The sequence below is a fragment of the Echeneis naucrates genome, chromosome 21, assembly GCF_900963305.1.
Source record: "Echeneis naucrates chromosome 21, fEcheNa1.1, whole genome shotgun sequence".
Taxonomy (NCBI): Eukaryota; Metazoa; Chordata; class Actinopteri; order Carangiformes; family Echeneidae; genus Echeneis; species Echeneis naucrates.
In genome coordinates, this window is record NC_042531.1 from 19,561,091 (window position 1) to 19,584,508 (window position 23,418).

At 41.3% G+C, this 23,418-nt stretch overlaps 4 protein-coding genes across 6 annotated transcripts; 2 read left to right on the forward strand and 2 right to left on the reverse strand.

Moving 5' to 3' along the window:
- Positions 1–3,300: 3,300 nt before the first annotated feature.
- asdurf (ASNSD1 upstream open reading frame) lies at positions 3,301–4,111 on the forward strand. Its single transcript, XM_029530074.1, has 4 exons — positions 3,301–3,483; positions 3,610–3,663; positions 3,816–3,891; positions 3,974–4,111. The coding sequence occupies exons 1-4, from the start codon at positions 3,409–3,411 to the stop codon at positions 4,012–4,014; spliced, it is 246 nt and encodes an 81-aa protein (XP_029385934.1). The 5' UTR covers positions 3,301–3,408; the 3' UTR covers positions 4,015–4,111.
- Positions 4,036–7,589, forward strand: asnsd1 (asparagine synthetase domain containing 1). The gene is made up of 3 exons (XM_029530070.1): positions 4,036–5,421; positions 5,700–5,881; positions 7,008–7,589. Exons 1-3 carry the CDS (start codon positions 4,036–4,038, stop codon positions 7,252–7,254), a joined length of 1,815 nt encoding a protein of 604 aa, XP_029385930.1. The 3' UTR covers positions 7,255–7,589.
- Positions 7,253–9,821, reverse strand: LOC115061643 (uncharacterized). Of its 2 annotated transcripts, none has more exons than XM_029530072.1 (8): positions 9,619–9,821; positions 9,068–9,157; positions 8,825–8,904; positions 8,597–8,712; positions 8,353–8,450; positions 7,811–7,879; positions 7,678–7,736; positions 7,253–7,543 (listed from the first exon to the last, which is right to left on the reverse strand). In XM_029530072.1, exons 1-8 carry the CDS (start codon positions 9,730–9,732, stop codon positions 7,423–7,425), a joined length of 747 nt encoding a protein of 248 aa, XP_029385932.1. In that variant the 5' UTR covers positions 9,733–9,821; the 3' UTR covers positions 7,253–7,422. The 2 variants fall into 2 exon arrangements, with proteins under 2 accessions (XP_029385932.1, XP_029385931.1); XM_029530071.1 differs by having other exon boundaries at positions 9,541–9,821.
- A 349-nt stretch (positions 9,822–10,170) lies between these two features.
- Positions 10,171–23,370, reverse strand: sympk (symplekin). Of its 2 annotated transcripts, none has more exons than XM_029530069.1 (27): positions 23,231–23,370; positions 22,782–22,891; positions 21,984–22,049; positions 21,658–21,711; positions 21,494–21,567; positions 21,264–21,390; positions 20,835–21,084; positions 20,578–20,748; positions 20,200–20,439; positions 19,927–20,078; positions 19,688–19,838; positions 19,092–19,311; positions 18,831–18,981; positions 18,515–18,750; positions 18,293–18,374; positions 18,094–18,207; positions 17,150–17,297; positions 16,062–16,222; positions 14,551–14,659; positions 14,337–14,437; positions 14,120–14,210; positions 13,786–13,887; positions 12,599–12,786; positions 12,294–12,470; positions 12,131–12,211; positions 11,096–11,275; positions 10,171–10,725 (listed from the first exon to the last, which is right to left on the reverse strand). In XM_029530069.1, the coding sequence occupies exons 2-27, from the start codon at positions 22,842–22,844 to the stop codon at positions 10,558–10,560; spliced, it is 3,657 nt and encodes a 1,218-aa protein (XP_029385929.1). In that variant the 5' UTR covers positions 22,845–22,891; positions 23,231–23,370; the 3' UTR covers positions 10,171–10,557. The 2 variants fall into 2 exon arrangements, with proteins under 2 accessions (XP_029385929.1, XP_029385928.1); XM_029530068.1 differs by having other exon boundaries at positions 22,782–22,894.
- Between the last annotated feature and the right edge of the window lie 48 nt (positions 23,371–23,418).

A 23,418-nucleotide genomic window follows, 5' to 3' on the forward strand; every position in this document is an offset into this window, starting at 1 on the left:
ACATTTTGGCAAAGACAGGCTGTTGTTCCTGCCTTGACCTGGGGAAGCAGCTTATCAAAGAGTCTGCTGCAATAGAGCTCTGCGGTGAACAGAGCAAAACTGTGCTGAAACCATGTTTTGGGATGACTTGCATTTGTTCTTCTATGTCAACAGAAAAGAATCACATCTGTAATTATAGGCTGCATTGACAAGAGCTCCTTGCCTCCCTTCTGTAAAAATTCTTAACAGCGGCTCAGTGAATACATGGTTATTTTTTTTTACCTGCACCTTTCCATTGTACAGTGGGTTATAAAAGGCTTTTATCGGTGGAGTGGGACTTCACTGACTTGTGCCAACCCTAACAGTCCGAAAGTGGGCTCTCCACTCTTCCAGCACATACAATTCAGTAGTGTGGTGCATCTTCTTTCAATCCCATCACCAGCCTCTACAATGCTTCACCAATTCTGCTGGCATTCAGGTTTTCCCTTTTCAATGCTAAAGACCTTCAGCGTTCTGTGATCATATCTGAATTGTTTTGGTGTCAAGAGTTGAGATGGGTGAGCCCACATGTCCTTTACATAAAAAACTTGAACTCAGGGGCAGTTAACTTTGCTTCGCATAAAAACTGTGAACAGCTCAAATGTAAAAAACCTGCCTCTAATTAACACAACTTTCACAGCATCTTCTTTCCTTGTGTAAAGTAAATGTCATCATGTCAACATGCCATCCCCATGAAGTTGTCAAGCATCTGACAAAACCAAAAGACATAATTTATTTATTTAATTCTTAATTAATTTCCACAAACATCTAGCACACAAACAGTGCAAAGGTTGCAGGAGGTGTGCACAAGGGGCTGATATCTCAGGGCCCTAATAAGCCCCTGGTGGGTTATTTCTGGTTATGCATATGGGCTTGAATAACTGGTCCTCTTGGGGCAATCCAACCTCAAATAACTCATTACTGACATGCTGTATAGTGTGAACATTTTGGTATATAATACTTAGACTGTGTCTGAAGCTCTAATGATGGGCTGATAATGAATCGGATTCATCTTATTTTCAAGTGCCAGTGTTAAAAAATATAGAAAGCAGGCAAGAATTTCTCTGTGTTATCTCATCACACAAGGAAACAAACCTGACCCTAACAAGTAACATAAGCACTTATTTTGAGCCATGTGATGACAATAGGCACTTCTAACCCTTTGTGATCTATTCAAAGATCACAGAGAGCTCTTGGCTGTTTGAAAGTCTGCACACACTGAGCTGGTACAAACAGATTACCAGCCACACTATTAGTGGGCCAGTGTGTCAGCCAGGCTCAGGTACAGAGCACCTGTCATCAGCGGTCAGACGGCCGCTGTGTCATCCTGCGGCTGTGTGAGCTACAGGTATGTCTGCCCCAGTGCGGGATCTCCTTTCAGCAAGGAACAACAAGCTGTGTTTACATGGGCTAAAATTATACTTTCAGGACAAAAATATGAGTGTGACTTGCATCCCGTTGCTCCACACTCACAAGCCACAGTGAAAGATGCGATACAGGTGGAAGCAAGATGCGAAATGTCACCTGAAGAACAGAGCACACGGGGCTGGATGGCTAGATTATTAATTTATTCCTCATTCAAAGCTTTTGTTTTTGTTTTTTTTGTCCTGGGGCCTGAGACTGTGTTTCAAGAAAGCTAAAAGGTTTTAAATTTCACACCACTTGGTTCAGATGTTATAACGAAACTGGAGTGTTTGAATGAATCCAGGTTCTTGAGGTTTCCAAAAATCTCATGTTCATAAAAAGATCATTAAGCATCTGTACTAAAGAATTTCAGAAAAAATGATTGCCATAGTTACCATTACCTTTTCTGTTATTCTGAACACAACACACAACCACTGTTGTGTGTGTGTGTGTTTTTTTTTTTTATTCTGTGGATATATGTGTGTGTGAGCTGCACTCAGTCTAGAGAATGACAAACATCAAAAGTCATGGCCCAGGGCATTGTCGCTTTCTCCAAATGATAGGCCTTGGTTCGAGGAAATGAAACAGTAAACATCTGACAGCTGTTTCAGGTCAATACGCTGGAGCAGGGTGGGAAGCCTGCCAATGTGAGACCTCAATCAGGTGTGTTTGTCTATTACATTGTATGTTCAGGGGGTGCTTGACCAACTGATGGAACAAGATCAACATCTGTGTTGTCCAGGGTCATCCGTCCACGAGGCTGGTGAATTTCAAATCACCTCAGATTAGTTGACCAGGGGCAAGAATCTGGAGGGACTCTCTGACTCTTCCTCCGGTGCCGATGTGAGGTTAACTTTTGGGGCTTTGCACTGGAATAGATTGACATCGAAATTTACTTTATACTATTCCACTTCAATTTAAGGAAAATTTTGTATATTTTTCTGTCAAACCAATAGTTTGATTTTGCTGATCAAAACTCAAAATACTAACTATTACGGACAAATGCAATGTCATATATTATCATCATATATTAAAATAAGATGAAATATGACATTCACAAGCTAACCACCTTTACATTGTAATGCATGATTAATGGGAACATGTTAGCATTTGGCTCAAAACACAGCAGCGTCTAAGCGTCACAGAATCTGCAGCTGCATTTCTCTTTGATTTCTGAGAGGTGATTTTGTCTGTCAATATAATGAAAAGAATAACATTGGTTAAGCCACCACAGCCTTCTGACACTGTGTTGGCATAAACAAGTCTTTAGTTTCGCCCTGTCAGAAGTAACATCAAGGAGCTCTGCTGCTATTTCCAGATTTTTTTTTTTTTTTTTTTGCCACCAATTTATGCGTGAGAGGCTTTCCTTTTTCCTTTCATCATCTGAGACAATTTTCCACAAAGCTACAGACAGTTAGGACTGAACCTGTTCTGACTAACATGAGTCAAGTTGCATTAACTAGACTGTGGCATCACTCTGTGGTCGGCACACAGTGGAGAGTTTGATACTGTGTGTTCTCACTGTGACTGTGCGTAAAAAATATAAGCATGAATGTGTTTGTCTGTGTGTGTGATAATGACCTCTGCATGGTGCACTCCGCCTGTCCATGTCCAGGACACACGGTCTGTTGTGCTGCATATGCAGCAAGCATGACTGCTCATGAAGGACTGTTATATTGTTATTATTTATTTCCAATATAAGGACAAATGCATTTCCACCGAGATGAATCTGAAGAGGAAGATAAGAAGATGAGAAGCTTACATAATGACCCAATCTCTGCTTGCCTCCGGTCTGTGTGGATCAGCGCTACCTTTAACGGAGCGGTATTGACCTGCACTGCTCCAGCCGACAGGGGGCGCTGACACGGAGAGGGGACAACTGCGCACCCGGAAACACTCGACATCGAATCGACGCTAACGTAAAACATGCGCTTACACTGAGGCCAGGAGTCTTGTCTTCAACACAAACTGGGCCTTTTGACCAGAATGTCTTCTAAAAGTCACAACAACGGGGACACGCTTGAAGGACAGTCTGCAGCGAAGGAGGAGCTGAATACTAAGGTAGTCCGAGCTAAAACGTTGAAGTTGTGGACTTTCACATGAACAAGCACGTAGACTCTTTTTTTTCCTGTCGGCTGTTTGTGCCGTCTTCATGTTCGTGAATTAATTCCCGATCATCAATTGTAGATCAAGGAGCAGAAAGTTGTTGTGGACGAGCTCTCCAACCTGAAGAAAAACAGAGTGAGTAAATGAAAAGGAGCACAGGAACCAATGCCATTATTGTTGTTAAACAAACAGGGTTTATATCTAGCAATGTGTATTATTGTATACATGGTGGACATTTTTATATATATGTATATATATTTTTTTATTTTATTTTATTTTATTTTTAGAAAGTCTACATCCAGCAAAGGAACAGTAACATATTCTTCCTGGCAGAGAGAGGACAAACCCTGGCTTCATGCAAAAGTAAGGCTGGATGTACTGATGTCTAAACTGATTAGACGTTGAGCACAAATAAACAGTAATAGATTCAATTTCCTTTGTGCAGAGGACCTGGATGATATGAAAAAGGAACTTCAGGATCTGTAAATCCTGGTCTTCACCACAAAAATGTGTGGCATCTTCTGTCTGTTGAGTCTGTCAGCTGCCCACTTTGAGACGGACACAACTGTGTCTGAACATTTGAAGAGGAGAGGGCCCAACTGGAGCCAGAATCTGACAGTAACAGGAAGAAACGGCTGCTATCAGTGTGTGTTTTCTGCACATGTTCTACACATGAGAGGTAGCCTCACCACTCAGCCGCTTCAAGACACCACTGGAAATGTGCTGGTGTGGAATGGGGAAGTTTTCGGAGGTCTGCCAGTGATGCCGGAGGAGAATGATGCTGCTGTTATCGCTCAGAGGCTGTCCTCCTGCGGCAGGCCCTCAGAGATTCTGTCAGTTCTGTCCAGCATACAGGGGCCCTGGGGCTTCATTTACTACCAGAAGGCTGGAGAATACCTCTGGTTTGGCAGAGACTTCTTTGGCAGGCGGAGTTTACTGTGGAAATTTGATGCAGAGGTTTTGACCCTGACCTCTGTTGCAGTTCACACGTCTGGGAGTGATCTGTGTCCTTGGCAAGAAGTCCCAGCTGTTGGTGTGTACAGGGTTGACCTAAAAGCTGCCACAGAAGCCGGCATGGTGACACTAGAAGTCTATCCTTGGGCTCGCGTGGGAAACGATGACACCTCTACATTGCAGTGTGTTCCCAGTGGCTGCGTTGCTTTGATGAACCAGTCGGGACTCGTACTCACCTCACCTGTGTCCCCTCTTAATAGTTCCATCCCGAACTCATTAAATGAGACAGAAACTCATTCAAATACTCAATTATCTGTCAAAGATCTAGAGCAGCTGCTTGCAAGCAAGGAGAAGAATGAGGAAGTGAATTGTCTCACCTGTGTTTTGAGTGAAGCAGTAAGGCGACGTGTCCAGTCTCTGCCTTTTGAGAAAAAAGACAGTTCACCTGACGATGACCATGCTACTGTTGCCATACTTTTCTCAGGAGGTATTGATTCCATGATTCTGGCTGCCTTGGCCGACCGACACATACCTGCTCACCAACCAATAGACCTACTTAATGTGGCCTTTAAACTACAGGAGCCAAAGAAGCAGAAAGAGTCTGCAAAGAAAAAGAACAAAAACATGACAACAGCTTCTAAGCCTGACGGGGCCAATTCTCCAAAATTCAGCCCATTTGACGTTCCAGACAGAATAACAGGAAAAGCAGGTTTAAAGGAATTACAAGAATTGAATCCAGAGAGAAGATGGAATTTTGTTGAAATCAATGTGACGCAAGAGGAGCTGCAGAAAATGCGTCATGGGCGCATTTGTCATTTGGTGCATCCACTGGATACGGTGCTTGATGATAGCATCGGATGTGCTGTGTGGTTTGCAGCAAGAGGGACTGGGTTCATTATGGAGGACAATGACCAGAGGCCTTTTTCATCATCAGCAAAGGTGAAGTACAATCATCAGACTTTGGACTTTCACCTTTCCAGGAACAAATGTCAAAAAGCTCTGCTTTTTAACCAAAGTTTGAGATTTGATTTAGTTGTCCCTTGGGCTCTTAAATGTAGGTGAATACTGAGGGCCAAACAGCTTGGCTGTTGAAGTAAAGTTGAATTAATGGTTGATATAAAAAGAAATCACAATATTGTCTTTTGTACACTTAATTAAACAAAGATAATTGATTAATAGATGTTGCACAGTTCTCATTGACATCTTTCTCTCTTCAGGTCATTTTGACAGGAATTGGAGCAGATGAGCAGCTAGCAGGTTACTCCAGACACAGAGTCCGATTTAAAATGTCTGGGTATGAGGGACTGGTACAGGAATTAGCCATGGAGCTTGGGAGGATCTCCTCCAGGAATTTGGGCAGAGATGACAGAGTTATAGGAGACCATGGGAAAGAGGCTAGGTAAGAGTGGAACTGGTTACAAACATTCATTTCAAGTTGCTTTTTTGGGAATTAAACATAATGGATACTCAGCTTTGAAGACACTGCTCTATAGTACTGTCACCATTAACTCCACAGTGTACCTTTTAACTTTCAAGAAGAAAACAAGAATTGTATCATTTCAGCATTAATTGTTATGTAGCATTTTATTTTGGATAAAAGGTATAGTGTAAATGGTTTGCATTGGGCAAAAAAAAAGCTTGGTAGATAGGTAACAATAGAACATAAAAAGAAAGAAAACATGGCTGATTTGAAACTAATATCTTAACTCACTTCACCCAAGGCAACATGTTTACTGATTCTTGGAAAAGTTCAGAGAATATGTTCCGTTTTTCAGAAATGTACATGTGACTGCATGCCACCTTTGGCAGCACTCATGTAAACAAACTTGACAGTGTAACTAATTTGACTGAACTGTGGAGTATTATTTTGTGGTGGGGATAGCTGTGTATGTTGTTTTGTGAATTGAACTTGCTTTAATTTGGAATAGATTGAGTGAGAGAAGTTGTGCCACCTGTTAGAGACCCTGATCATTGTCGTGAGTTGTTCCAGGACACTTTGACATCAGTACAGGTGGTGGTGTTCCTTTTCTGCAGCAGATTTGACTCTCAGTAGCAGGGAATGAAGGGTTTTTGCATCAGTGATGACTCTGGCTCAATCCCACACTATCCCGTCCCAAAATGTGTGCTGTTAAATTCCAAAGCAAATGTAGAAAATATCACTTTGCCAAAGGTTTCTAAGACAACATGCATACTGAACCAGAAAGTAAACATAATGCTGTCACTGCTAATGTAATTATCCAAGCGGTGTGCCCTCCCTGCTGTCATATGATAGCAACGTGATAACAAGTTCAGTGAGGTTTTATTGTTTATCAGTTCATGTGATTTCATCTGAAAATATCAGCTTCATAATGAAGTCAGTGGAGCAGTATGGATTTCAAGGCCACGCACACACAATTCACCCTTAAATATTTTCCCATACCCATGCAACTCATGGATGGGACCAAATACACCTCTTAGAACTAGTTAGTGGTACAGAGTGTGATCTACCCACCTTGACTCTTGACATAACACTCTGCCATCTACAGGTTTCCCTACCTGGACGAAGATGTGGTGAGCTACCTGAATTCTTTGCCCGTGTGGGAGAAGGCAGATCTGTCACTTCCTCGTGGCGTTGGGGAGAAACTCCTCCTGAGGCTTACGGCAAAACAGCTCGGCCTTGGCCAGTCAGCTGTTCTGCCCAAGAGAGCCATGCAGTTTGGCTCCCGCATTGCAAAGATGGAGGACAGTCATGAAAAGGCCTCTGACAGATGCACAAGACTCTGTATTGGGTAGATAAATTACTAGTTGGAAAGAATCTATTTTATTAGAAAACAGTCATTATAAAAAAATTATTATATACAGCCAGTTAATTTCATGATTTCACAATTCCTTTCCTCTGTGTTCCCTCAATTTTTTTTAACTAAGCATAATAATTACACATTTTATCTGTGCATGCTTCTCCTACACCATGTAAGACTGAACATTTTGAAGTTTTTCTCTGAAGTAAAGGTCACATTCAACATAGGAACACAGGTTTCCAACATCAAAACGCCCAGAAATCTGATGGATGTACACTGGCTTCCTAAAAGAAAATGGGAAAAAAAAAAAAAAAACTATTGATTTTGAAGTGGACGAACAAGTCAAGTGCATTAGTTGCCCATCTTACAAAACAGGACTACATTATTTGTTTGACTGCTTAGGTTCAGCTGAAAATACCTTGGAATGAGCCAAGACACAAATTGTCCTGGGGCATCTCTGTCTTCAATAGGAGAATCCTGTGGGAATATAAAAGTGTGGGTTAAAGTGAAATAAAAAAGCAAAGGATGACTCTTTTAGAGATTAGATTTACCCTTTTCTCCTCTAGGAAGGTAGCCAGCAGAGGAAGGCTTTTCTTTGATAACACATAGAAACACGGACACTGAAACACAGATGGGACATATCAGCTTGTTGATTGCCGCCATCATAATGATCACACTGATCTCAGGCCAGTGTAGTAAAGTAGTAGAGTGAATTGTGAAGCTTCAATAAAACTAGTACTTAATTATTGAAACTGATAAAGATCAGGGTAAAGGCAAAAGAACCCTGGAAACATAAGTCAGTTAGTGTTTACTGGCCATAAAAAGGTCTACAATTCCTACATTGACTAAAGGGACCTTAACCCCCTCATCACTGTGTTATTTCAAATCTGAGGGGCGGGTGCGCACACTTTGCATCATCACACGTCCTGATCCCACTGACGCTGCACTGAAGACAGAGTTTGGTTGGCATCTCTTCTAGTGTAACCTAATTTTAACTGAGACTGAAGAATATCTGTTGGCTCTCTGTGGTATTGCCTGTTTTCACTGTAAATACAGTTTCATGGCCATTGGTTAGAGTTTATGGTGAACTTACTGCCCTCCTTGACTTTGTCTCAGAAGGAAGAGGTTTCTCCTTCATACGGAGCACACGCAGATCACTGTCTACTTCAAGTATCCCGTACTTATGGGTTTCTGTGAAGACATAGCCATGTGATCAACATCCTGACAGGAGCTTCACCCACCTCACTAACAGTTTTTATAAGACAAGAAACTAACTAGACTGATTCTGGAAGTTCTTCATCAGCATCACTTAGGCTTGCAAGTGCTGTAAAACTCACCTTCATCTCTGCACTGGTATGAAAGTACGAGACAGCTGTCCCCAAACTTTGCTTGGAGGTCAGAAAACCTCTCTTTAACGGCACGGAGGCTAAAATCTTCTTTAAACAGGGTATCACTGTTTAGGATTGATCGAGAGATTGAGAGCATGAATTTCTCAGAAACATGGCTCACAGTTGCAAGGACTGTTTCTGCATGGCGTTATTGATACTGGAAGTTTAAGAGCGTACCCTCCAATGACTACAACATGGCCATCTATCTTGAAGTGCTGTACAGCAAGCTGCAGGCAGGCCACAGCACCAAGACGCTCCTGGTGAAACAAAATAAAAAAATCACGAGCTTTATTGAGATGCTTATTCTTCTAACAGAGAGGTCTTATTATGCTCAACCCTCTCTGATCGACGGAGAGCCTGGCCTGAAAGGGCATAACTTGCCGCATGAGTTGTGTCTATAAGATGTAAAAGTTTATTTACGTCATTGTTGCTTGTCTGGTCGCTGAGAATGTGGACGTTGGTGTAACCTGCAGCCCAATCTTCAAATGCAGCGTAGTGAAGCGCATTCGTCTGTGGAGGAGATCAATAGAGAGAGAACTGCTCAGTCGATGGCAGGCCGGAGTCGGACCTGCACATCAGCCTTGTCACAAATCCAAACATCTGTCCAACATCTGGGCCTGCTTTAAAACGCAAGTGTCATACACAAAATGGACTTGGATCATAAGAAAAAGTCATTTGTGCCGTTAGCCCCTTTCAGTGTAAATTGTAGTGTTATCATAGACGCACTGTTACAGCTGTTTTCCGCTGTATGGAATTCAATTTCTAATCATGTAAAACATGAGGACTTGGAAGTTTATTATAGGAAGCTACTAGAACGTAAAATATAATTAGTTTATTATAACCTGGGGAAAGTGTACTAGAGGACTACTAGCTGGGCCCGTCAAATCACTTACTACGACATAAATACAGTCCACAGCGCCAGAGGCGTTCAGGGCCCGGACCCAGTGGTTTATCAGAGCACCGTCTCCCACCGGTAGCAGCGGCTTGGCTGTGCTGGCCAGGTGAGCGAACCTCCCGCTGCTGTCGGCTGCCACATCTCTCTGGAGCCTGGTTCCATACCCGGCGGCCAGAATCACTGCTTTCATGTCGACTTTGAGCCAGAGCAGTTCGTTCGACTGGTTCGAAACAACGTGAAGTTGGCGAACACTCTAACTTTCAGGGTTTAGCGTCTTCTCGCGAGAAGAAGCCAGACATGGATTTAAAACGCTTCCGGTTAATTTTTACAAAGTAAAAGCGGATGAGCACAGTTTGACCTCAAGAAAAATTATCTTAAATGATTTTGAATAAAATGCTGCCTTAGCCGACCAGCAGGGATAAACCTAGTTAATAAAATTAAAGAATTATATGTTTTTATAATCCACCAACTAACCACTGAACAAACTGGATGCATAGTTAAATAAAACATTCCATTGTGCTATTTAACACTTATTTATGATACAGTTCTCAAAGAAAGCCAACTGTATCTAAAGCCAGCAAACATCCACAACTGCAAAACAGAAACCAGTGGCATACTATAGTTTCATTAGGTATTTAGTCACTTGTACAAATGTAATTTGTTAAAATCTTGATGTTTGTCAAGATTTCACTTTTTCAACACAGTATTTGATGACCTTCACAATGTAATTGATAGTCAATGTGAGCTCTCGGCAGCAGTGCAAAAATAAGGAAATGAAGCAGACAGAAAACCAGTGTTTTTGTTCATTTATCACAAACTTGTCATGACATGAAGGCATGTGGAATGCGTTCATACACACATTTTGTTTGTGCTTATTTTCCTCAAAAAAAATCTGTTTTCTACAAATACAAAATGATTATTCTCGACAAGAAATCTTGAAAAAAATAAAATAAATGAGGACAGTTTAGATAGAACAGAAATGGTCCTGTTTTTTGAGTGCATGTGTCCTGAGCAGTTATTCCACATCCTCATTCCCACTTCCAGCCTCAGGCCCAGTGATGTCAGCTTCAGCATCTTTTTGTGGCAGCTGGAGGTCTGAAAGTCCAGGCTGAGACACCTCCATTGGCTCCTCAGGTGGCTCTGGCTGAGGTGATGGTGTCTCACTTGTTCTTGCCAGCTCAACCTGAGGAAGGTAAAAATAAGTTTAGTGGGGGTTACAGATACAAACGGTTAAACACAGTTTCATGTTGATTGAGTGCAAAACTCCACAGATTTCTGATCCTCATTCTGAATTATATAAAGTTAAAAAAAAAAAAAGAATAAAAATGTCATAGGTACCTTTAAGAGCATACTTTGATGCATTCATTTATTTTTCTTCACTGAGATACTCTTTCAGATTTCATTGACTTGTAGATTAATGATTGACAGTCCAGGCTTGTCGAAAAGATATGCTACACTAGTGAGCTCATGTTTTTAGACGCCACAGGGCAATACACACTTGAGTGTAGGTCTGATGGGCCAGTTGGATATGATACAAGGTGATTTAATTTTACCTCAGCAACAATGTTGACACTTTCCTCCTGAATGACTGGGTCCAAATGTTCTTGCTCCATTTGTTCTTCTTCATCTTTTGTGATGACTGGATCATGCTGGACCGGTATATCTGGTTCCCTCAGAGTTATAGTTGGTTCTTCCTCTGTAACTGAGGGAGCTGCAGCACTTACTGGTTCATTCTATATAATGAGAGCAACCAATAGAATTATAAACAAATAAATTGACTTCATCTTTTCATTTTGTCAAGTAATTAGACCACATTAAAATAATTCACGAGGCCAGATAAGATTTGTTAAAATTTGGCTGAATGGTGTGATTCTAATTTATGAACTCAAACAGGCAAGCATTAAAAGCATTAATTACCATTAATTAGCTATTTCCTTTAACACATGCTCACTTGGTATTCTAGAAGACATGAAGGTTCAACAAACACCATTTGTTTACTCTCAACAAGAGCTGTCACCATGGCCAGAAATCATACTATTCAAATAACCTATTTTTATTTTCTTTCTATCACTTTTCTTCTACTAACATTGGCATGGTAACCAGCTAGCCAACATCATGCAGATCATGTCATTTTAAAATAGTGACTCACTGTAGCCTCCAGTCTGCCTGAAGATGCGGCTGCTCAGAGGACATATATAAGTAACCAATAGCCAAAGCCCTTGGCAGGATTGGCAAGTAAACAGCTGTAAGTGCTAACATTAGCATGAAACTATACAATTTCTTTTTCTTCAGCTTTTCCTAATTTATGGTCACCACAGCAAGTCAGCTCTGCAACTTGGCTTCATTTTTTTTTTCCTTTTACACCGGATGCCCTTCCCATTTATCTGGGCTTGGGACTGGCACAAGCCTTCCACTGGTTTGCCTTGTGGCTGGGGTTTGAAACCTGAAACGATGCACTCTACAACTGATCTACGTCTGCAGGAAGCTATTAAACTGTATTTAAATTTATAAAAAAAATAACTTTTGTGACTGATGGTCACAAACCATTTAAAACACAGACAAGTGTGTGCAGCATATTTATCCATTACCTCTTTCTCCACGACAAGCTTCGGCTGTGGTTTTCGGTTTGCTTCCAGCACCACCATGATGGATGCAGGTATGTGGGCTTGCTGTTGCACAGATAAACAGATAGCATGTAAATTAGTAATTAGAAACTTTGACTGTAAGTGAGCTTCAGTAAAAGACATTTACCTGATTAGGAGTGAAGGAGTGAACATGCTGCAAAAGAGGCTCTCTCATCTCTGGGCAGCGTTCAAACACGCTTGTCAACTGGGCTGGCGGCAGCTGCAGGAGCACGCTGTATGACTGAGGCTTTGTCCTCTGGCAGCACTTTACAAATCCTTCCCACACCTTAGGATACTTCCACACCTACAGAGCCGCAGAGCAAACAGGTGTTACAGAGCAAAAACAATGTGTTATCAATATTTATTTGTAGACAAATACAAGGTAACCACTAAGTTTTTTTTCCATTAGAAATTGATTGGTTTGTTGCTGACCTGCTTCACAATGAGGCGGGACAAAATGTTCATGACAAAGCCACCCAGTCGGGGGTACATGGTGAGGGACTGGATGACAGTACGCATGAGCAGCATGGGGAGGGGACTGTGCTCCATCAGCTGTTGCATGACTACTGCCAAGACCTCGGATGTGTAGACATTCTTCTCACCAAAACACAGGTTAGTAGCTGTAGTGGATACAAACAGCAGACAGTTAATTACCAGTGGTGGTATGCACAGACAGCGACCAAGGCTACGCTTGACCAAGAATTATTTTATTCATGACCCAAATCAGTTATACAGAATATACAGTGTGTGAGAGGTTCTCACCTTCGCTGTGGAGCAAATGTCACCACTGTCACATGTCTATGATAAGCATTTAGCAACTACGTTTGCATGAAATCTTTATTCTTTACTTGCTCTTCTTTAAGCCAGCAATGCCATGAAGTTTCCTGCCTGCAGCCAGAATGCTGATATGGTTGTAAGTGCTGAGAGCATTAGTCAACACAAAGAGTTCAATCCAAGGTCTTTTTGTTGATTGCTGCAGGAATCAAACTATAACTCTCCAGTGATGGAGCTACATCCTTACATAACTTAATAGGATCACCCTTTTATTGAGAAAATAAAAGAACATCATAATGATAAAGTGTGATAGGTAACATCCAGAAATCAGGGTATCAACATGTTCCTAAAACCAACTAATCAACAAAGGTAACAATCAGCATTCAAACCAGGCCAAAAGATTCTCCAGTAGCAAGTATTTACTAGCTCTGGCTTCAATCAGCATTGATGTAAACACCTCCCCCCACCGTGAGCACACTATTCGCATTCTTTTTCCTAACTGTAACATTTTTCAGCAGTTACACTGATCTCAGGGATGACAGAATGAGCTGCAACTCCAAGTTTAAAAGCTCAAAATAACTGATATGAGCTGATATGATCACAATGAGGCTCTGATATTGGTGGGAATAACAACCCTCTGATCTGTTTTCACTCTTACTCTGTGTCCTTGACTGTGTGTTTTGTGTAAATTCATGACGTAACATTTGTGTGTCCCCTCTTTGGCAAAGTTTTGTGTTGGTATAAGAGGAGTCAACTGTTTTTCAAGTTTACATGCATTAAAAATCCTACAAAACTGGAATAAACTTTATGTTTCGGGGTTTTTGCTTGAAAGCTGAGTCACTGACCTTTTATGATTGACTTCATATCACATTTGGTGGAGTCTATGTTGTGTAAAGCAATGAGCAGGTCTCCTGGGGTCAGAGGGGAAACAGATGAACTTCCCTCACCTGAAAGTTGATATGAAACAGTCAAGGTTTGTCACCTGAACAAATCTTCCTGGGAGCAGATGCTACATGTGAGAAACTAGAGGAAATGTAATACTTTTACCAAACTGAAATAGTAATGAGGGCTATTAATTATTAAAAAAATAAATATTGTGCTTATACAACTATCTAAATCAAAAATTCATTTCCGTTAGAATCATAATGTTAAGAAATCCTCAGGTAGCTTGACTCTTACTGTGTTGGGTTCCCAGGAGCCGGTTGAAAACTTCCTTTACTACAATGGGGTTGAGCTTGATCAGTTTGGGCAGAGCCTGGATGACTTCATTCTTCAGAAGGAAAACAATCAAAATGGGAAAGGAAATCCAGGAACAGTTTCATCAACTGGCAGTTATAAATCACACACATCACACATGCTTTTTCTGACAGTATTAAAATGAGTTTCAGAACATTACCTTTTCTAGGCCGTTAATGACAGGGATTAGGAAACGAACATCTGGGACCCGTTTGTGGTAGAGGTCTCTCACTCTCTCAACCAGCTCTGGAGATGGAGGCACTGAAGAAAAAAACCCAACATATTTTTCACCTCAGTGTCTCTCTTTTTACTTCTGGACTAAGTGTTGAACTCATGTGCACGTGAATTCATTGAAAAGTGTCTTGGATTCGTACCTTTATCAGTCAAAATGTGCAGGCAGCGGGTGACTAGTGTCTCTGCTCCTTTAGGACAGTTATCAACCAGAAGCAGCAGCTCGGGAGAGTTCATCCCCATCCCCCTGATCTACATACAGAATCACGAGACAGCTTGTCAGTACTCTTCATCAAGATGCATGTATTGATTTTTCTTTGGCTGATTAAGTTGAGACTAATGAAACTTTTTCTGAATACTAACAATTATAAAGAGTCACAAAAAAGGTGTTTTTACACTACATGAAATAAGAGGTTTGAGACAGCTTCATTCGCTTTGTTTCATAATCTTTTCTTCATTTGAATTATCTGACTATAGAGTCCAAACTTTGCCCTCACATATTTTGCCATTCAAGACTTTCCCTGCAAACCAAACTGCTGGGAACAAAATAAACACTTTTCTCTGCTTATTACCACACAATTTGCGTTTTCAAGTTCATTTCTGCCTTTGGTATCTTAAGATCAATATTTAGTTTCACTGTCTGTTCACATAAACAGGATTTCTAGTGTCCTGACAGCATTGACCCAGCTATCACGAAAGATGACCTAACTGAGCTTTTAACTGGGTTTTCTCTGCTGGAAACAGGGTCCTAATTAAACGCTTTCACTCACCGGCCAAAGTGGCTGGTAGATGAAAAAATCCACTGGCCAAGCATATTTGCTCATATGACATGACCAGCTCTTGGCATTATTTTAGTTTTATACATTGATGTGTATTGCCACAGTGTCTCCTTGTGGTCATTTCTTTGAGCTAACCATCTGTTTGGGGAGCCGTAACATTGTGTTGCTAAGACTGATTTCCTCCGATCCAGCTTTGTTGTCTGTTTGCAGGGTTACAATGGCTTTTCTGAGAATGTTCCTTGTCTGCTGGCTCAGCTTAGGTTGTAGCCAGCGGCCCATTTGGACACTTATGTAGAGTAAGCATTAATTTTGTTATTGATGGAACTGAACAGCAGCAAGCTCATTTTAACTTGAGTGGAAGAGAAGGGAGGGAGGAGGCTTTTATGAGCCGGAGCTGGGAGAGGACACTGCTCTACCAAACAGTCAAAGAGCGCTTCAGCCATTCAGTTTGGCATTAACACTGATTACAACATTGCAGTTTCCTACGGGCAAATCCTGCTTTATGAAAAGAGCAACCTAAACTTCTGACTCGTCACTCCTTCAATGTTCAATAAAGTCTGGCTTCCTTTTCTTGAAGGTCAATATCGACACAGATTTCTTAATGAACTGATCCCTGTGAGTGCTACATGCTGCAAAGGGGGAAAAAAATGGTGTGCAATGCCCTGGCCTTCCTGTGTATAATTATATGTTTGAGTGCGAGTGTGCGTGTGTTAGCCTGCCCCCTGTCCCCTGCCAAACTATGGCATACAGGCATTTGAGGAGCAGGAGAAAGAAGCTGCAGCTCAACCTTAACTAAAGCTTTAAACAGGTATTTTCCTCAGTACAAGGAACCAAGAAACAACACAAAATGATAACCAGAGTTAGAGTTGACTTACAGGCTGCTCTATTGCTCGTAGCACGCTGCGCTTGATGTCAGCGATGGCCTCCGTGTAGACAGAAGCAAGCTCGTGGACCAGCCGGTGGTTGAGAGGAAGCAGGGACAAGTAGAGGAACAGACACTGTCTTACCGTCTCTTCAGTCCAGGGAGCAGCCACCTCTGTCTCAACAAAAACACAACTTTAGTCAGGTTACAGGACTGACATCAGGGAAGCCGTTCATTCATCCATCTTCTACTGCTTATCCATTTCTGGGTTGCGGTGGATGCTGGTGCTGATCCCAGCTCACACTGGGTGAGGGCAGGGTACACCCTGGACAGTTTGCCAGTCCATCGCAGGGCCAACACACAGAGGCGAACAACCACTCATACTCATACTGGGTCAATTTAAGATTCACCAATTAACCTAAACATTTGGAGTAAACAGGAGGCACAGAAAGGCCTCAGCCCCGGGAATCAAAAACGCATCCTCCTTGTTGCAGGGCAGCAGCGCAAAGCACTACCCTGCCGTGCTGTAGAGAAGCTGTGCATTAACATAAAAAAAAAAAAAATAAATAAAAAAAAAAAACATTCAGACTGGAAACACCCACAAACAGTGAAGTCACTTCACTAACAGTCACTACTAACTCTGAGATGGTTAATTTTCTTTAATAGCTTTCTTCATTAATACATTTGAGTGTCTTCCTGGGTTCGGTCTTAACAATATTCCAAAGCCACTGAACATATGCACACTGACATTTGTTGACCATCTCAGAACAAACCATAATGCTTTCACAGTGACTTTATATATCCTTGTGAATAAGATATTGTGTTGTAATAACCTGAAAACTGATAAATTGACACAACTGGATCTGCTCATCTTTACTACTAAAAGCATAAATTAGCTGTGTAGGAGCATTTTCCCATAGACTTTAATACTACCTGACAGTAAGTGTGTGTATAATTTAAAAGCTGCTACTTAGCTGACTTTATGAATCTTACTTAATTACAGTTACAGCTTTATGAACTTGCTCTTGCTGTGTTAATGTCCTCAAACAATCAGCATGTGCACATAATCATCATCAGATTGAAATCATCCACATCACAAACCTGTGTCCTTGTCAGCTCCAAAGAGCAGAGATGGAGGGTTGGGGTGGACCAGAAGCTGCATGTAGTTCAGGGCAAACTTCTCTATGTAGTCTCTGAGATGGTCCTTCTCATACATGCGCTTCAAAAAAGCCAAGGCTGTTGTCCGCACCTGAAAATACCACACAGTCAAATTGAAAATATAATGGCACACAAAAAAAGTTCAATTCAGCGAACTATGAACTCTCGAGCTGTATATTTACAGAATACACTGTATTTCAAATTATTATGCATACATCTTTCCTTAAGTAGTCTGTATAATTGTCAGTTAATAGGATCTTTCATTCCTCATCAATCATATCACAATCTGGTTTTAATAAAAAAAAAAAAAAAAAAAAAGCCAATAATGACAATGGCTATTTTTTGCAAAATAACCAAATTACAATGCAAAACCAAGTTTCAAAACTCAATAGTTTCTAAAACAATGAAAACAGAAACCAGTTGTAATTTCTTGCATAAAAATATTTATATCTTTGATTAGTGATATTTCACTCAAAAACAAGTTACATATAAACATAGGAGCCTTTCTTTGGTATCACCTTAACAATTCGCTCATCCATTGAACTTGTGAGTACATGTATAGTTTGTGCCTGTATTTCCTTTAAGGATGACAGAATTGCTTCCCAGATCTGCTGTCCACCCTCACAGAGTTTTTTTTTTTTTTTTAAGGATGCTCCACAGGTTCTCAATAGGGTTGAAGTTAGGGGATGATGGTGGATACAACCATGACATTTGCTCCTTTATGCTCATAGCAGCCAAGGCCTCACTGGTATTTTTCTGCAGCATGGGATGGTGTGTTGTCTTGCATGAAAATGATTTTACTGCACAAAGCTTGGCATCTGAGCAAGTCTGAGGTAATTTTGAGACCTTCAGGCACCTTAAAGTGTACAGACAAGAAATATCTTTACCTTCTCCTTTTCATGTGAGCTGAGATCCAGAAGCACATGCAGGTATTGAAACTGCCTTGAGGGCCGCTTGACAATGAGCTCTTTCAGGGTTGTCATGCCAAGGTACACCCGGGACTGAAACACAGGTCACAACAAACAGCTGAGTGGATGCGTGAGGAGCCAACACTACCCATCAGGCTGTTTGTATCCTGTTTCTTACCTCATCCTCACAGTAACGTCTTATGACATCCAACGCTGACTCTGTTATGATGGGAGCCTCCAGTACCAGTTTGGTGAAAAGTCTACAAGAAAAAATAACATGTGGCTCATACAGTTCAGTTAAGTAATTTCAGCACCAGAAAACTATGACAATGAATGCATTTAGATAAGGGTTTGAGAAAAAAATTTCAAACATAAGGGAATGATGACAATACTTCCTCACCCATCCCTCTGCTCTGGTTTCTCCTGCAGGCCTGACAGAAGTGTGAAGAGACAGTGGTCATAGCTATCCAACAGCCCAGAGGGCAGCTGGCTGAGGTAAGTGTTGTACTCTTGGTAGAGGAGAGAAAATGCAAGGTCACTCCTTGTCCTAATGTCATCAAGTATAAATTCAAGCACGTCTTCTTTCATCATCCCTTCAAACTGTGTCACTAGTCTGGAGAGGAGCTTCACTCGGACCTGCAGCACAAGTTTATTGTGATCAGCTTATGAAATAGGTATTTGATTTGAAATGAACAGCCTTCAGGTTGAGAACTTACATGGGACATGCCACTTTGAGCGATTGCCTTCTCTGAATGCAGGATGCGTTTGACTGCACTGGAGGTTAACGTCTCGATCTGTGTGTCTGATAAAGGCTGGACAACATCTGACAACCTGAACACTTTTTTCCTCCCGCTTGCCCCTGTCATTCTGTAGAAGGGAAGGAGAGGAAAAAAAAGAAAAAAGAAAAAGATATATATATATGTAATGATTGTGACTTTAGTGGTGCAGATTTGAATACTTCTGCGAGGTTTACTTACTTTGTTTGAGCGGTAGGAAGGATGGGTTCAGGAAGCCTCTTGACTGCAGTGGGAACCTCAGATGTTGGAGCCTTTTCGGTATAACCTCCCACCACTGAGATAGCTTGGCCCACCATCATTGCTGGAACTTTGCGCTTGATCAGCAGGTCTTTAGCTCCAGAGTCCTCATTTCCTTCCTCTTTGCCAGCATCATCTTCTCGGGCTTTGCACTGCTCGAGTCCTGATACACACAATAAAAATGTGTGAGGGACACAAATTCCCAATTAAAAATTTTAAGTCAAAACACATATTTGATGATGAAATCATTCCCTTTTCACACGTTTAAACTACTAAAAATCATATACATTATATTATAATGGGGCAGAATATTTTACAGTCACCACTAAGCCGTTTCTAATTTTTAATTTTTTACTGTAAAGTGCTATTGTTAAGCTACGTTGTGTGCCTGAAAAGTGTTCTACAAATTACTTTCATTATTATTATTATTATTGTTGGTATACACTCATATCAATATGAGTTAATAGTCAATAATTCCGCAATGGTAACTGCCAGAGACATTTTTATCTGCCTTTTTATGGTGCATGTTTGTTACCAACCAGGACCAATCCCTGCTGCAGTCATCTGTGTGGCCATCAGCCTGGCCAGGTGTTTGATCTGGGAATCAGTGCCAGCTGACTCCACAGGTGTGTATGTAGCCTGGAAGGATGCTGGCATGACATCAGGCAGATACACCATGCTGATCAGCACCTAAACAACAACAACAGAGAATATGTAAGCTGATCTGTGCTTTATAGCAGAGGAAAGAACAGGACCAAACACTGGTGCTGCTTCTCACCAGGTTGGCTACGTTCTCTGGGTTGAGCAGTGGGTGCAGGAACTCAGCTGTGAGGTCAATGGCAGACTGTGCAGCTGGAACAGCTGCTGGTTTAGGAGTTGTGAGCGGGGCAGGCTCCTCTTTGTCCTCATCATCTTCGATCAGGGTCGGCTCTGAGGCCAAGAGGAAGAAATGTCACAAATACGGCTCTGCCACTCCTGCAGATTCGCATATGTGGCGACCAAACAGTACAATTACTACAATCAAATCTGTATTTCTACGGTAACTACTCACCAATCTTGACCTTTTTTCCCTCTGTGTACTGTTCGTGGCGAGGCCGTTTGCGCTGCTCACGTAGCGCAGGTGTAGAGCGGGTTATTTCACTCTGTGGCATCCCCAGGTCCAGCAGTAGTGTGCAGATTTGGCCTTGGAATTCCAGGCTGCAAGGGTGTTTGAGCACTGCCACCAGGTGCAACTTTAGATTTTTTCTCACACTGCTGACCTGAGACTTGGCCAATGTGGGGGGCAGGTTTGCTAAAAAATTCAAACGTACAGAAAGAAAAGAATTCTTTAATATATTACTCATAGATTGAAGTTATGTAATGAGCACCGCACTATTGGTGATGGTTTGTGGTTGTGTATATTACACAGCACTTTCTCAGAAGCACTAACCATGCAGTGTCTCATATGCCTGCACCACCTCTGACATGAACATGGGCCTCTGACGAGCAATGGTGGCCAACGAACCCAGTGCTGTTGTGAGATTGATGCTGGAAATGGCTGGGTGAACCATGAACTTCAAGAGCTTCTCAAGTGCAGACTTGCCCTCCTCACGCAAGACATCTGTTAGCAGAGATGAGCTTTAACTGACTGGACTAAAAGAAAGTGTTTAACGTATTTTCTGTTTAAGACAACGTTTGCATCAGTACCATATCGAATATATGAGTGATCTCTGGGAACTTTATCCAAGCTGATATCACCCTCCTGTCGTTTGGGGATGTCGGAGTCTGACGTCCGTGGTGATAGAGTGATAATTTGTGATTCTGTGAACTTAATGGCATGAGTGCGGACGCCGTCATTTTCAGAGTCCAGCAAGGCCAAAACATCCCCTTTCATCTGTGTGACCAAGTCCCAGCATGCCTCCTGCATGTCTGATACTGCTTTCCCACGAACCAACCACTGTCATGAAAGAGGGAGAAGAATAACGGGTTTGAAAAAACAAAAGACAGTGGGAATACCAACATGATTTCTCTCTACAGTCAAATGAAACAAGACACATTTTTTGTGGAACATTTCCCCTTTCTTTAAATTCTATAAATTCAAGTATTTCATAAATGAAGCTGAGTTACTAAATTAACCTGCAGAGTAACTTTGTACAGCTGGGTGAGGGTGAGGATGGCTTTCTTCACCACATTCACACTGTCATCCTTCAGCAGCATGTTCAGGTTGGCAACCAGTCTGAGAAGAAGCTCATTGTCTCTTTTACTGGAAAAGACATAAAACTGTAAATGATCGAGAAAGCTGTAACTACACCTTTAAAAATCCATGACATTTACACCAATCAGATTGGTTAACTATAATTACTCACCATGCTTCCTCTATGAAGCCAATGACAAACTTTCTCACTTCCATTGACTTATCAGTCTGAAAGGCAATAATCTCCTACAGGACAAAAACAGGATTATAATTCACGATTTTATGATGTGACATGAGATATAGTTAGTTCAAAACACTGCATACAGGTTTACTTACATCCAAGAAATTGTCAAGAAGAGAAGGATCCTTGTTGATGATGAGCTCCTGGACCTTAAAATGAAAACAATTCACAGTTTCAGGACTGAGTATCATTCTTTATAGGGCTATGAGTATGTGGGTCATATCCCGGCACACACTGGGGCAAAGAGCAAGGACACGCAGCACAGGGTGGGTGACATACATTGCAATGTAAGGTAGTCCAGTGATGACAAAATTCAATACTTTCATGTAGGTATTACAGTAGGAGATCATGGCCATGAACAGTTTCTTGTTGATACATCTTTAAGGATCTCACTGCAGTGAAAATCTAATGGAAAACACACCTGTTTAAGTACTGTCAACTTTTCATCTGTAGGGATCAGAGCAGCCTGATTCAGGAGATCCACCACCTGAGAGGAAAAAGAAACTCCAATGAATATGTGTTTATGGACATATACATATAAAGGAAGAGGGTACTTACTCTAAATCACAGATGCTATTATTCTTTGTGTATAAATAATAATACTTGAGCATTTTCTCTTTGTGGTCAGCTAAGCTATGCAACAGCCACACAAAGCAAATTTGTGAATGAAGAGACTGTCAAGAGATTAATTGTAGTCTGACCTTTCACTTATGCTCTCATCATAAATTTTTACCTCAATAAGATATCACAGTGTGCACAGTTTTGTCAAATATATCCAAGAGATAAGCAGAAAAAGGTCAAAATGCATGGAAAAATTAAAAAGAGTGAGTAAGGAGTTAGTTAGAGCTCAGCTGAATGAAGCAGACCACTGAGTTTGAGTCGCACAGACCTGTGTGATGCTGACAAAGCTCCTATCTTGCAACATAGGTGACTGACTGAGTGTGGTTTTAAGAAATATTTAATTACAATTAACAGTAGGTGAAATTGTCTAACACATGAAACGAACTGGCTCAGAACACAATGCAGGGAATATGCATTATGGCCTCAGAGCCAAGACAAGAATTTAGTATTTTGTACATTGGTTAATTTCAATAATAGCTCAGCACGTGTCTGGTCTGCTTATTAAATAAATTTACTCTGTCATTTGAAAGCACAACTACTCATCCACATAATGCAGCAGTATATCATAAAAATTGCAGTGGGACGTGAACAGCATCACCTTCTCACTGGTGGTCATATCGATGACATGGGAGGTTTCCCCCTCCTCCGAAGAAAGCTCCATGGTGGTCTTGTGTTTCTCTCACTTAGTGCATATCATGATCTGCAAAACTGCTAACAAACAGTTCATCTCTATTACAATCGATCGGAAATGTTATTGATATTATAATCCGCCAACATTTAGCACAATGACGTTCAAAGTTTGATGGGTTTGTGTTGTAGTGCTACGTGATTCTGATCACAGTCCTAATCATTAAGGGTGAAATACAGTGGTTTTAAAAGTTCTATAACAATATTAATAGCTTTTGAGTAGTATATTTGACTAGTATTACAATCACTTAGCTCTTTGGTCCCAGCTAACTAGTTGGCGCATTAGCTCCATGCTAACCGCAATGCTAACCCTGTGAACTGTTTTGACATTATACTGACATATATGTCTTGGCTACTTACAACATAAGAGACACGTTGCTTCGTTGGAGTCACAACAATACGGCTCCTTTATAACATGCGTATTAGTGTTGAGGTTTTACCATGCTCGATAAACACAACATTAACTCTACTCGCCCGTGAAGGAAGCGGCCATGTTTAATTGGAAAAGCGGTGTCGTTCTTCCTCTACTGTTGTTGTTCAGCGCACAG

Excerpts from the sequence above, each read along its gene's own strand:
- asdurf (XM_029530074.1), top strand. The coding sequence starts at position 3,409 with ATGTCTTCTAAAAGTCACAACAACGGGGACACGCTTGAAGGACAGTCT. Across the intron at positions 3,484-3,609 it reads AGGAGGAGCTGAATACTAAG|ATCAAGGAGCAGAAAGTTGT; the intron begins GTAGTCCGAGCT and ends CATCAATTGTAG. Across the intron at positions 3,664-3,815 it reads CCAACCTGAAGAAAAACAGA|AAAGTCTACATCCAGCAAAG; the intron begins GTGAGTAAATGA and ends TTTTATTTTTAG.
- sympk (XM_029530069.1), bottom strand. The coding sequence starts at position 22,844 with ATGGAGCTTTCTTCGGAGGAGGGGGAAACCTCCCATGTCATCGATATG. Across the intron at positions 14,438-14,550 it reads GCACATTTTGACTGATAAAG|TGCCTCCATCTCCAGAGCTG; the intron begins GTACGAATCCAA and ends TTTTTTCTTCAG. Across the intron at positions 11,276-12,130 it reads AGCTTGTCGTGGAGAAAGAG|AATGAACCAGTAAGTGCTGC; the intron begins GTAATGGATAAA and ends CTCATTATATAG.
- asnsd1 (XM_029530070.1), top strand. The coding sequence starts at position 4,036 with ATGTGTGGCATCTTCTGTCTGTTGAGTCTGTCAGCTGCCCACTTTGAG. Across the intron at positions 5,422-5,699 it reads CTTTTTCATCATCAGCAAAG|GTCATTTTGACAGGAATTGG; the intron begins GTGAAGTACAAT and ends TTCTCTCTTCAG. Across the intron at positions 5,882-7,007 it reads GACCATGGGAAAGAGGCTAG|GTTTCCCTACCTGGACGAAG; the intron begins GTAAGAGTGGAA and ends TGCCATCTACAG.
- LOC115061643 (XM_029530071.1), bottom strand. The coding sequence starts at position 9,732 with ATGAAAGCAGTGATTCTGGCCGCCGGGTATGGAACCAGGCTCCAGAGA. Across the intron at positions 9,158-9,540 it reads TGGACTGTATTTATGTCGTA|ACGAATGCGCTTCACTACGC; the intron begins GTAAGTGATTTG and ends TCTCCTCCACAG. Across the intron at positions 7,544-7,677 it reads GTGTCTTGGCTCATTCCAAG|GAAGCCAGTGTACATCCATC; the intron begins GTATTTTCAGCT and ends ATTTTCTTTTAG.